At 37.3% G+C, this 13942-nt stretch overlaps 2 protein-coding genes across 3 annotated transcripts; both read left to right on the top strand.

Moving 5' to 3' along the window:
- The first annotated feature begins 130 nt into the window (after positions 1–130).
- On the top strand, positions 131–9928 carry LOC144640134 (GTPase HRas-like). 2 transcript variants are annotated; one of them, XR_013568289.1, is made up of 8 exons: positions 131–219; positions 3106–3155; positions 3881–3915; positions 4597–4699; positions 5041–5080; positions 6123–6292; positions 8044–8820; positions 8885–9928. XR_013568289.1 is itself a non-coding variant. In XM_078499344.1 (7 exons), the coding sequence occupies exons 4-7, from the start codon at positions 4601–4603 to the stop codon at positions 8098–8100; spliced, it is 366 nt and encodes a 121-aa protein (XP_078355470.1). In that variant the 5' UTR covers positions 131–219; positions 3106–3155; positions 3881–3915; positions 4597–4600; the 3' UTR covers positions 8101–9928. The 2 variants fall into 2 exon arrangements, 1 of the variants encoding a protein (XP_078355470.1); XM_078499344.1 differs by having other exon boundaries at positions 8044–9928.
- Positions 9929–11736: 1808 nt separating this feature from the next.
- Positions 11737–12842, top strand: LOC144640133 (UPF0739 protein C1orf74 homolog). The gene has a single exon (XM_078499343.1). The coding sequence runs from the start codon at positions 11743–11745 to the stop codon at positions 12640–12642; it is 900 nt and encodes a 299-aa protein (XP_078355469.1). The 5' UTR covers positions 11737–11742; the 3' UTR covers positions 12643–12842.
- The last annotated feature ends 1100 nt before the right edge of the window (positions 12843–13942 follow it).

Genomic DNA, 13942 nt, shown 5'->3' on the forward strand with positions numbered 1-13942 from the left:
TTTATGTATTTTTCATTTTTCGTTTGTTTGTTTCCAAACTGGGGAGAGACAGGAAAAGGCACTGATGTTGTTTTTATAAACATTCATACAAACATGTACAGGATAGGAAAAAAACACTGTCACAGCTTTTATTATTTTTTTCTTTATATCAATCTATTTAACCAAGTCCATTTTTTTTTACTTTTGACAGTTTTGTAGACGAATATGATCCAACAATAGGTGAGTATCATTTGTATTACATGTACGAGTTATATCGTTTTGCCTACTCACTATGGAAGTTAATAATTTGTGAACATCAATAATCTTCATGGTAGAAGAGAATGACTCTGATTTTAAGTTTATTGATTTGCTCATGAAAATAGTTGAGTCTATGATGTTCAGGGCCTGAGACTAACTTTTTTGCTAGCTAGCCTGTGGCTAGTGACAGCTTTGATTTCACAGGCCAAAACAAATTTTCTACTAGCCAGAATTCTCAAAGTAACTTGGGTTTGGGCAAAGGCACTTTGCCGCCTTCACTGGCTCTGTTATCATTTTATTTAGGGTTAATTTTAGGTTGCTTTTTGGTAATTTCAGCTTGTCCACAGTCTGATAATTTAATACACGACGCCAGTGTACTTGTGAGTTCTGTTCTCTTGAAGTCGATTTCGATGTATCGTTTTTTCCAATCAAATTCCTGAAATGTTAACTACTGTAGCCATTTTGGCTAGTGAAAGCCCAAAACCTTCTAGCCAAAACTGCATTTCTACTAGCCTGTGGCTAGTTGGCTACAGTGAGTCTCGAGCCCTGATGTTGACATAAAATTGTTACCATATAAACAGGCATGCATATACAGCTGTATACATGAAAAGAGCAAAATGAATGCAATTACTTGCATGTCTCTGCCTAAAAACAAAAATAAAAATATAACAACTGAAGTTATTCAGCTTTTTTTCCTAACTGGTTAAAATGTTCAAATTCAGTAAAAGTATTACAGTAAAAGGAAAAAAATAATTAATGTATACAGTACCGCTCAGAAATAAGCGTCCATCGTATACGCACCTTAAACGCACATACGCAGACGCAGATACGCACATACGCATACGCGCGTATGCAACGAAGCATAAACACATACGCAGTTCTTTGTTATTCATTCCTCTAAGTTTTCTTTGTGTTGTATTGTTGGGAAAAACAAAAGAAAAATCTTTGCGAGAAACAAACAGACGAGAGTTTTGTTTACGTTATATGTAACAAGATTCAGCCGCTCATAAACGTGAACTTCCCGATAGTTCAACCTCGAAAGGGTCGCTCAAGTGTTGAGACGAAAGAAAACGATGTGCCTTTATTCGACAACAAATCGATATGAAATTATCCGAGTTTTGCGGGAGACAGCTTTTGACTTCGGCACGCGCCATCGAGAAGCAAAAATAATTATATCTCTGGTTCTAAGAATCCACGCGCAGCGAATCAACATTTTCCTTAAGACACAACAATGTAATAATATTGCAAAACAACAAATCACTGATAAAAGATGAATTTATTATAATAGAACCGTACATACGCGTGACAAAACATTCACCTGAGTTCAGAATCCCTTCTCAAACAATCACGCGTTCTTCGAAAGAATTAAGCAGTTGTATCGATCATCATGCCAAAAGCAACTCGATTCCAAACAACTTAACCTTCAAATTGAAAGTTGTTGCTGAGGTAGAGGCCGTCCAGAAGAACTGCAAAATCGCCAGAGAACCTGTAGTTCGTCGCAAAGTCGCCAGAGAACAAATCAAGCAAGCCGCGTGAAGTTTAAATGTCATCAAAACGGAACACGATGTGCTGTTATATGTCGGAGTGTATCCTGGATCCAATAAATTAAAACTAATCTTAAGTGGTTTCTTCAAGCAGAGAAGTCGTGGTATTATAAGTATTCGGTTTTGAACAAAAAATATTACATCCAGCCGATTCTATCAGATGGTGTTACAATGTTTACCGAGCGCGTGAGAACGACCGCTTCTGATTGGCCAGTCTCTGGTGTCGCGACAACAAGTCAAAACAAGATTGATTTCTTCTCTCTTGAGCCAGAGAGTCACACAAGCGGTGATTCTGCAATTTAACTCAACTTTAAAAGGCGAAGGAACAGAAACAGCCTCGGGCCAAATTGTAGAAGCGATTACCAGGAAATTGTTGAAGACATGCGGGATTTCGAATGCTCTCGACAGTTCAAAAGACGATCACGTACGCCGACAAAACAACATTCCAGAGCGAGCCGATGAACGCGACAACGAATAGCGAAGAAAAGACAAATATAAACTTCATTCCTAACGTTGGTTCATTAAACCAAATGTCCTTTAGGAGCCAACACTTAAATAAAAGGTAATGACCAAGAATGGATTATAAACGCTTGTTAATTTTCGTTTGTTTGCTTGTTGAAGTGTCACGGCATGTAGCGAAAATAACGAAATCTCTGGCTTTACTCGGTTCTGTTTGGGATAAATTAAAACGATGATTCAAACGAAAAGAGAAATTTTCTCATTGCAGTGAAAACTTGATGACTAGTGTTTCTGATGTATTGTGTATTATATTAAACGACAGTCAACTGCAGTATTTTGTATTGTAACAAAACGGAACGCATTTTATATTTTTGTGCGGTGTTTTGTCGCTTTGGCACGACATGATTTAGTCAGTCTTCTTTGTATTTAAATTTTACATGTAGCAATGTTAGGCCATTGAAAGAACAATCAACTATGGACAAAAGAAAAAACAATAAGCTAGCTCATACATACTAATGAGCATACGCGTATACAGAGTATACGCACATACGCAGATACGCAGACGCATATACGCAGATACGCAGACGCGCGTATACGCAAAAGCATACGCGTTTTTCGCGTATGTTTTGGGACGCTTATTTCTGAGCGGTACTGTAGTACATTTTGTACTCAACATGAAAATTTATACTTTACACCATATAATTTGTATTTAGTATAAAATTTATTTATTTAATAACCAAGACTTTGAATACTTGATCTTCATGTATTAGAAAATTTTGTAACACCATCAAACAGATATTGAGTATTGCATTCACAGAACTACATGCCAAATTAAAAAAGAAAAATCTTGGTTCTACTTTTTCAGAGGATTCGTATAGAAAACAAGTTGTAATCGATGGAGAAACATGTTTACTGGTAAGTACGTCATTTATTGGTGTTGCACATACATAGGCATTAAATTGCCAGGCTTTAATAATACATTGAGAAATAATTTTTTTCGCTCACGCAGGCTCACTTAAAAAATTCACTTAAAAGTGTCTTACTTCTCCCTAATTTCAAATAAAATGTTCAAAAGATTTCAAATGCTGCTGTGCAAACTTGCAAATACACAATATGCATAAATTTACGTGTACTTGTATGACGCTTGCACCACTACTTCAATGAAAAGTTGACATCCTTACATACAGCATTAAACACGATCCTTACTTATTTTTGAGCAAAAAGAACTGAACCAATCCCAGGAGTTTTGCTTAGGGTCGGCTGCTTGGCAATTTAACCGGCTGAAATAGAACTCAAATCTGGCTGAATTTCACATGAAAGCAAAGATTTAGGTAAACCTTTATAGTTGCTTTGGCCAGAAAAGCCAGCTGGTCTTGTTTTAATGAGCCTGTTTAAGTTTTTCTCGTAAAGATATTTCTTTTGTTTTCCCAACAATACAACACAAAGAAAACTTAGAGGAATGAATAACAAAGAACTGCGTATCAATTGGCGTTTGCTTACACGCATTTGTGTGTGTGCGTAAAATTAATGTGTATGCATACATGTATATGCGTATACATGTAAGGTGTGTATGTGATGGAGGATTATTTCTGAGCGGTACTGTATATACTAAGACTACTTTTCCATGTGTTGTTTTGTAGGATATTTTGGATACTGCAGGTCAAGAGGAATACAGGTTAATACAACTGCAATTCTGTTCTCTCGTATTCAGTGTACATGTACAATTTGTACACGTCTATCAAAGACTCTGTACTAAAAACACCAAATTCTCAGAACTAACATTGAGGGATATGTACCGTAAATGATCTAATAAAGTTTAAGTTTGTATTAGACGCCCCCCTCTTATAAACGCCCCGTGTCTGATAGACGCCCTTCTCTAAGAATCACCTCAAAAACCAAAAGAATTGCTCCATAGAATAAAATCGTGCAATATACATGTAGTTAGTTTCTTGCGTGACTCCGACATCAAAGAGACCAACTACGCCTTAGTGTTTGATGACGATGAAAACGTCGATATCTAACTTTGAATGACATCTCTAGGTTTTATATTAGCGCAGAATAGATAAGTCTCCAATCAAAAACTTTGTTATGTATCTTACTCCACTAGCAAACTATGCAACCTATTTGTTTTATTGACGTTGTTACTGTTAAATTGAAATAAACAACTCTCTCTTATAAACGCCTCATATCTATTTAACACCTCCCCTATGACCCCAAATATTTATTAGACCCCTCGGGCATTTATTAGATCATTTACGGTATGTACAGTGTATCTTAGTAAAAAGAATTTCTATTTTGAGCTACAGTAGTGTGGGAGTAAAATTTTGCTAACAATGTCATTGCTTTATCATTTTAGTGCTATGAGAGACCAGTATATGAGAACAGGAGAAGGCTTTCTGTGTGTTTTTGCTGTCAATAACAGGAGATCATTTGAGGAAATCCATGCATTTAGACAGCAGGTACAAAAAAATAAAAAAATAAAATAAATCCCCTTAAGTTACCTTTCATGATTTTTTTTTACCTCAATGGCAAAGTCAAAAGTAAAAACTTGAAAGACCTATACTCCAAAGAGTATGTTGATTTACAAATGTAAGTTGTTGTTGTTGTTGTTGTCATCTTTTTATGGTATACTGTTAGTAATAATTATTCAAATCAGTTGCCATAATATCTTCATTAGTTATATCTGGGGACGTTCTGCTGGCCAGCAGCAGTGACTTACTTTACACGAAGTTAGCCGAAATGACAAGCCACACTTTACTTATTTTATCTTTAGTGATTTTTTTGTTTGTTTGTTTGGTAGATTAAACGAGTGAAAGACGCTGATGAAGTCCCTATGGTTTGTAAGTATTGTTACACAGTGTTACAGTCCCTGTGAAAGCACAAACATGTTAGTTACCTTCCCTCAAACTCATCACAATAGATGAGCTTGGAGTAGGTGCCTTTAGATTTTTTGGAGCCACACATGATTCAAGCAAAGCATGGTGGTATCCACTGAAACTCTGAAACGACCAACAACTGGGCATCCTCACTCCGAGAGATGCAGTGGAAATAATTATCAGTCCCAAATTTATATACTTGCCGATCCCTTTTAACCTACTCTGCATTACTCCCCCAAAGAGGCACTGACAAGCATTACTTACATGAACTACATGTACTTAGTCCTCTTCGTGCATGGGTGCACATGTAAAGCCTTAACCAGAATGGTGCCATTAACTACGGTCGGCCGGTGCTCATTCGAGGTGGCCCCATGTCTATTCATTGTCTCTCATTTCTCTTTCCACCATCCTTCTCCAAGTTTCTTTTGGGCGACCTCTCTTTCTACCAGCATTATCCCAATTTTTATTTTTCACATAAATTCCGTTATTAATTCAGGGTTTGAAATTGCGACTCACTGGTCGGCAATGCAACTTAAAATTCTGTTTTAGTCACCAAAATGGTGACTGCATTTCTCTGTGTTGACAATTAATAACGGTAATTTTCTCAAACATTTGGTCTTTCCAGAAAATTAAATTGAAAAATCTTTGCTTCTTAAACATTCAAATAGAGAAAGTTGATCCATCCTTTTCCTTTGCCATAAAACATCCCAAAACTTGCTGTTAGAAATTTGCATTTAATGACTGTATTTTACTACTTACCGGTAGTTGCCAAAATTAATGGCGACTCAAGGATTTTTGTAATTTTGAGCCCTAAAATTTCTAAAGGCTTATTTGCAATTAAAAGAATACAAAGTACATATATGTAGTTAAATAATAAAAAAGTGAGGGATGCATACTTAAGGAAATAACACTGTTAGATTATAAATGCATGCACATTAAAATTACCCATATTTGTTAAGTCACTGTCTGATACAGCTTACAAAATCCTTTTAAATATTTTTTTTAGTGGCTGGAAACAAATGTGATCTTCAAACTACTGGTAATAGGGTAGTCGAGACGACAGAGGCTCTTGAGTTAGCGACAAGTTATGGAATCCCGTACGTAGACACATCAGCAAAAACAAGACAAGGAGTTGAGGATGCATTTTACACCCTTGTGAGAGAAATCAGACGGGAGGTCAGTAAGTTTTGTCGGGGTTTTAATTGAAAGTAGAGGAGCTGTGGTTTAGTGGTTACCCGGGGTAGTCAATCGATAAAAATTGATATCGGAAAATCAATCGATAAATCGATATCTATCGATAAATTGAATTTAAATGATATCGATGGTATCGGTCAATCGATAAAAATCGATACTCACACGCCGACGAAGTGTTAATTTTATCGATTTTATCGGATTCATCTATTGCTATCGGAATAGATAAAAATCATCCTCTTTCCGTTGAGGGAGCATTTGATTGTAACTATTTGAATGTAGATTTCATGTGGCGGAGGAGTACAGAACATGAACTCTACTGACTCTACAAACGGAAACCACGCAGCGAAGAAAAATGACCTCTATCTAGACACTTCCTAGACCACAATCAACACGACTCTATTTAATACATAATGCCTCCATATAAAATAGAACCCTCAGAAAGAAGTCAGAAGTAAATAAGGTCAAAAGACCGAATTAAATCATATAACGGCAAATGTACAAATGTCAAATGTCAAATGTCACCTTTATTTATTTATTATCTAAAGCGGATTTCAAATTCGACACACGCTGAGTATTACTAACAATCTGTAGAAAAGATGTAGTAGTTTTTACCGATTAAGTTGCTATAAGTGTTTCTGCGAGCTTTTTAATATCTTTTGGTGTTTTTCATTCGAAAATTGGTACGATAATTTAGTTTCGATAAATTCGATATTTATCGATAAAATCGATAGCCCTGATTGAAAAATCGATAATTATCGATTACTCACAATGAAATCTTTTATCGATTTTTATCGATTTTTGAAAAAATTAATCGATTTTTATCGATTGTTATCGAATGTTATCGATTATCGATATTATCGATTGACTACCCCGGGTGGTTACAATGTTGTAAGCCCTTGGACTGGAAATCAGAAAATTAAGAGTCTAAGCATGAATTCTGTAGGCAGCCCAGCTCTTGTAACGAAAACAAACAAAAACCTAGAATTACAATGGCAGGTAGACTGCCAAACTAATGAAGTACAATAAAACAAATCATTATGAAGCAAACTAAAAACATACATCTGTGTCCTTTCAGTAAAGCGAATCATCTTTGAGTCCTTGAAACCGTAATATCCGTGCAATATCCGTAAACAATACCGTAAACCTTTTAACTACCGGTATGTCTGTCCAAATCTAGTGGGAAGGTGTACAAAACTAGCGGGGTCCATTCTCGTCCCCATAGCCCTTTCGTTTCTCTTAGCCGACTGGGCCTTGGCACGAGAAAACGAAGGGCTCTGGGTACACAGGATTTTCAGTCCTAGATTCTAGGACCTCCGGTCTTCATGTTTGCAGTCATGACGTTTCAAAAGAATGTATGAGAGAGTCGTTACGTTTTTTACTTCCGTTTAGGAATTCTTTGTTCCAAACAGCCAGTAAAAAAAAATTTCGAATTTAATTCAAAAATCTTATGTCCCCAGAGCCCTACGTTTTCTTCGTGCCAAGCCGGCTAAGAGAAATGAAAGGGCTATGGGGACGAGAATGAGCGTGGTCATCCGGGATATCACGCTCAGCCCAAACCACACCGGTAACTAGGCAGACAATGATTGTCATGTAATGCACAGTCACGCATTATTCTGCAATTAGTTCATGTCTGTCAGTGTTTTGAACTTTGTACAGTATTGTAATGTAGCAAAGTAAAGAGAAGGTGTACATATGTATTAAAGATTTTTTTTCTTTTTGTCTTTTTTGTACAGAAGGGAAAGAAGCCAATTCCAAAAGTGAAGAAGAAGAGAAAGTGTATCATCTTATGATTTTAACACTGCGATAAGATGAATTTCTTCAAAATAGTTTCTGTTGTGAATTTATACCTTCCCATCTTTTCATGTTCTTCAATATGTGAAAAGCTTGCATGAAATGTCCACCTGATTCTACGGTGTTCTTCTCAGTTTCAAGAATGCTGAAAATTTAACTTTTAGCTGTTTGAATTTAGCATTTGTCACGAACATGTACATGTAGAATTAAGCATCTGTAGTGGAAATTCAGTAAACTTAAATATGTAATTCATAATTCTTAACTAAAAAGACATCAACGGTTAAATAAGTTATACATGTATAATAACAATTCTTAACTGTAGATTAAAGGCAGAGAAACCCCCTTATGACCAAGTAAAATGCTGAGTTAAATTGTTCTTGAGGAATTGCCCATGCTCAAAAGGTATGATGTTTTGCCATGTGCCTTACTGAAAGTTTTTTCTTAGTAGCATTGCTATACTGCCTCGTGCTAGAGTATGCGTGCAGTGTATACCTTTGTATGTTTATGGTTATAACCTCATTTATGGTGGATTTATAGCAAAAGCAGCAGAGGGTTTCTTTGATAAGATGTTTGTTGGCCATACAACATATTTTTAGCTTTTTTTTTGTTTTTTTCAATAACATGAATTTTCCTTGTAATAAACATAAGATTTCGAAGAATTACCATTGACACATGTTAGGCACTCCTTTTATACCTATTACTTGGTAGTTGTATGAAAAGTTAAAGGTTTATCAGCCCTCCAAGTTAAGACCATTTTAGTCGCCATGGCGACTAAAATTTTAGAGCTGGCGACTAAATTGAAACCAAAGTCGCCAGCTTGGCAACTAAAATTGAGAAGAAGGATTGATAGCACAGGCTTAATTTAGCGACTAAAAATTTTCACTGGCGACCAAACTTGAGCAGTCGGTGGCCAAATGGCCACTAAGGAAAAAAATAAACTTGGAGGGTTGTTTATATGCCATAAGAATTTCATCATTCAATTAAGGCAACATTACCGAAATTATTCACTTTGAAGACAAGTAAATGTATATGCTTTAGTGCATCACGACTATTTTTGAAAATGTTTCCTTTGTGAAAATTAATTTTTTTGCCCATGTTTGACTAAATGCCTGTTTATTCTCATACTGCCGAGTTTAATGAGTAGTAAAAATCACCAATTTATTTATTGATACTGTAGAAGCTTAACAGGTTTAATTGCTAAAAATAGAAGCAAAAAGATGCAACGCTTTGTAAAATCTCCTCAGCCAGTTCGCAAGTCTAGATGTTGTGAGGTAATGATTATTTGGAGATTTGGGAATAAGAGTTTGAATTTAACGATAAAACAGAACTATTGTAGCTCATTTAATTAACAAGTGCGTCCAATGTCTAGTGGTGCTACAGTACCTAAATCCGTCTTACTTTAGGTTTGGTCTAGAAAAAAAATGTGTGGAAGTTGGTGCATAAAGTGAATGAGTTTTCTGCGGGTCAGAAACTTATTCTTGTACCAAAGGATAATAATTGACTGGTCAGTAACTGCGCTTATAAGAATAATATTACTAGATGATTATGAGTACATAGTGTGAGAAAAAGGTGACCATAAGACATGCTCTTCTCCAATAGTCGTTCAAGCTTGTTGTTTCTGCTTTTTGATCAGTTGTTGACTATAGCAATAGACTATAGCAGGAAGTAAATCTTGACTAGCTTACTCTAGTTCATAGTCGTTTATACTTTGGTCTTTATTTGCCAGCTTAGTTTGCATTATATTTTGTTTCCTGTGAAGAAAAAAAAACATGCATTAATTGAAGTAGTTTAGTAATGTTTGAGTGAATAAAAACAAAAGAAACTGCACTGGATTTGGGTTATTTTCTAGGCTTGGTTTGGGGGAGGTATAGCAACCCAGAGAAAAAATTTAAAGTGGGGTACGCCTTCCTTTCACTATTCTGGGTGCCAAAGGGTTTTTTTTTTAATTTTTTTTTTGCATCGAAACCGAAAAACCGCGATGAGAATTCAGAGATACGGAACTTCTTGCTCCCAGGGTTAGGCCCCTCCCCACTGGCATTTTATGCTCCCAGCAATACTTTTTTTTTTTTTTTGTCCAAAAAATGCTCAAATCCAATATGCTCCTTTGGCTTTGAAAATGCCTTGTTTTATTTTGAAGAAATACAAACAAAATAAGGCATCATACTCAATTATGCTAGCAATTTCTTTTTTTGAGAAAAAAGTGCTCGTTCAGCCGAATTATGCCGGGAAAAAAATGCTAGCATAATAATCGGGAAGGGCCTATTATGCATCAGTCAATTGAAACCCCGGCCCCCCAACCCCCGGGACTTAGCGGGGATTTAACGCGTCCAAAGCCGGGATTTAACGCACTTTTAACGGCGCGTTGGCCCCGGTGGGCGGTGGTTTTAACAAAATGTCAGTAGACCGGGGCCGTGGAGCGGTAATTTAACAGCACGCAATCACCTGAAGCGGGGACGACAGCCGGGATTTAACATAAAGGACTAAATGCTTTCCTCAAAATGTTCGTTTTGAGGAATCCGTTCTAAAAAGTCTCCACTCTTCTTCCTTGATAAAGCCTTTCGCGATGCCTGGGTTTGTATTTAATGCGTTCGCACGATAAAAATAGACTCATTGTACTTGTAATCTACCACCTTAGTACACTATCGTCTCCAAGAAAGTAGTTTCTGTTTCTGAGATTTCAGCCGTGAATTATATGCCTTATATCGTAAGACGTCAATAAATCGTTTCCAAAGGATAGGCTTATTGTATTTTGTTTTCTATTTTGGCCGTGAAGATGACAGCAGAAACTGCGGCGATTGTCATGCCCATGGCTGTTTGATGTGCTTATTAAAAGATAGTCATTGAATTGGAACAAGCTTTCTTGAAAGATCACACTGAGCATCTCTCTTAAAAACCTGTTAGGCACTGCAACGAAATCAAGATTTTTGTCCGTTTTTTTTTTCCCTGAAAGTCGATTCGGATGCCCCCGCTATGCGGGGCTTTTAACAGACGTCTAGGCCCCTAGGGCGGGCAAATAAGCCGGGTTTTAACACTTGGTAAATGTTAAATTCCCCGGTAAGTCCCGGGGGTCGGGGGGCCGGGGTTTCAATTGACTGATGCATTATTTGAACCACAGGCGGCCCAGGCTCTCTCGTTAATTATTTGCAACGGTCGTTGTCGGTTCGACTCAAGCGATCGAAAAATATGCTTCATAAATTGACGAATTTGAGATCTTTCGTTCCTAAATTACAATAAACTGTAAGCCATATAAATAAAGATCACTAACCTATTGTTGATTGTCTGTTATTGTGTGATTTTGAGGGGTTTTGGGACGTTTATTCCTCGCTTGCCGCTGACGCCCCCTACTAATACCAAAGAAAAAGACAGAACGAAAGATCTCAAATTCGTCAATTTATGAAGCATATCAATCGCTTGAGTCGAACCGACAACGACCGTTGCAAATAATTAACGAGAGAGCCTGGGCTGCCTGTGTTTGAACCGGAGTTCTTGTGGCCGCGTTGCGAGCAACCGTTTGAGAGTGGCTTGGGGTCAAATAAGCTAACCTCGTTCCCAGGAAGAAGATAGAGAGGATCCTGGAAAGGGAAATATCGCGAGAAGCCTGGATCGGCGCCGTTAGCAACGCCTGGTTCTTTGCTTACAATATGGCGGATACTGGAGGCTGGAGCCTTCGTCAATGGAAGGATATATTTCAGAAATATCTGGGGAAATTATCAGACAAATATTGCAGATCTTTTCTTCTTGATCTAGCAGCAATTTATCTCGGCATTAAGCCATCGTTACTCTTCGATTATGCCGTTGTGGATACAACAAAGGCTAGCATTTTAATCGATACCTTAGCGGCAAAAGGTTTAGTTCCTTACTCCTCGGATGTACTCAAAGTAGGCGAGGACATCTTCTTTGCCGATTTGGAAAATTTGGTGAGTCATCTTAAGAAAACTTTAGACTCTGAAGAGCTGACTTTGATCGACATTTCGGGAAAATTGCAAGAACCGCGCGTTTTGGAAACGGATGTCTCGAAGCGTGTTATGAAGCAGTTCGCCAGGATTGTTGAAAACTTAGATCAGAAATTATATGATGCGACTTTGACCTTGACGCAAAGGAATAAAACAACTCGAAATTCAGAGGTTGTAGATTTAAAAAATGGCAGTGACGTTGAAGAGGACTTGTGTATACCAAGTGTGTTTGGTTTTCTTCTTGGCTACCCTGTAATTTACTGGTGCGATCAAGCCAGCGAGTACAACTGCCTAAACATGGTTCCTCTTAATCGCTACATGGTCAGTTTAAAAGAATCCTCCTTGATCTTTCATTCTCATATGTTAAATTGTACTGGTAGTCTTATTCAAGCTGGGAGTGAAAGAGTGGAAAACTGTGGTGTTCACACAGTGTTTTCATTTACTGCCCCTGTGGCACTTGAATCTCATTATGAGTCAACGGTCAGCAGGTGGATAAACAGCATCCATAGCATGGGTGAGACACTTGGAATTGGTGAGCATTTGACAGTTAAGAAAGAGACAGTGACATTTCCGCAAGTGACTTTGTAGTAAATAAAAAACAACTTCTAGCAGAATCGTATCTTTTTCTTGGGAGATTTAAAGATGAACAACAGTGTGAATGTGTAATATTCTCAGTGTAAATCTACTGTATGAGTCATCGCTGAGTCTGAGTATGATGTATTGCTGAGTCAAACAAACTGGTCGTTCATTTTGTTATGTACCATAAAAGCTCTATGAATTAAGTTACCCCACTCTTTTGAGTCCTCCCTTCCATAGATGACTTTTTATTGATTTTTGCACATTTAAGTTTATTTATTAATTATTTTTATTCTTATCATTTTTATTATCACTATCACTTGAATTGATCACTGTCATCTTCATCATTGTTATCATTCGTAATCATCGTCATCATCATCATCATTATTATTGTACCAAAAGCTTCTGTAGCTGTTACAACAGGAGGACACTATATATTTATTATTTTTTATTAGGGACCGTTCATTTTTTATGGGGTGGGGGGGGGGGGCTGGTGGGATTTGATAGACAGTCACTGTTATATATAATGACCCCCCCTTCATCGAAAATTTTTGCCTGGCCCCCCTCGAAATCAAATTTTTTTTCGATGACCCCCCCCCCCCTAAAAAAAAAAACAAATTAAAATATATCGAGCCTTGTGAATAAAGAATTTATCAGTGTACAAAAAACACATCCCAAATAGCTGGCATTGCCTCAACTGTTTATTGTGGATGTCGTCTGTTAGTATGGGTTGTCTGCACTTGTAACCAATAAGCTGTTGGGTTGAGTTAATGGCATTTGGTACATAACAAAGTAGGGGGGTTCGGGGGCATGCTCCCCCGGGAAAAATTGAATTTTGAGAACCTCAGGAATGTTATTTTGGGCATTCTGGCAATTTTTTTTTACTCTTACAGAAGCCTCTTTACAACACTTAAAAGTACAATTATATTTTATAGTGACCCCCCCCCCTTACAGGCCATATTTTTTTGGCTGGTCCCCCCTTTAAAGCCAAATTTTTTCAGATGGCCCCCCTCAAATCCCACCAGCCCCCCTATCTCATAAAAAATGAACCGTCCCTTATTATCATTTTTTATAATCATTATCATCACTATCATTGTCACTTTCACTTGACATCATTCATCATCATCATCATCATCATCATGAGGCTTCTGTGGCTGTTGCAACTGATGAATCTCTCTTTCTCCCAACAAAAACTAAGCAAAAATACACCAGTAGTTCGTTTGACCTATAATTCATGAATATTGATTGCAGAATTAAAGCGAAAAAAAATGTTCATGTTCTCACCAGACGCCCGTGTGCTGTGGCGTCGTCA

This window comes from Oculina patagonica, unplaced genomic scaffold (genome assembly GCF_052425735.1).
Source record: "Oculina patagonica isolate OP01 unplaced genomic scaffold, crgOcupat unplaced198, whole genome shotgun sequence".
Lineage (NCBI taxonomy): Eukaryota > Metazoa > Cnidaria > Anthozoa > Scleractinia > Oculinidae > Oculina > Oculina patagonica.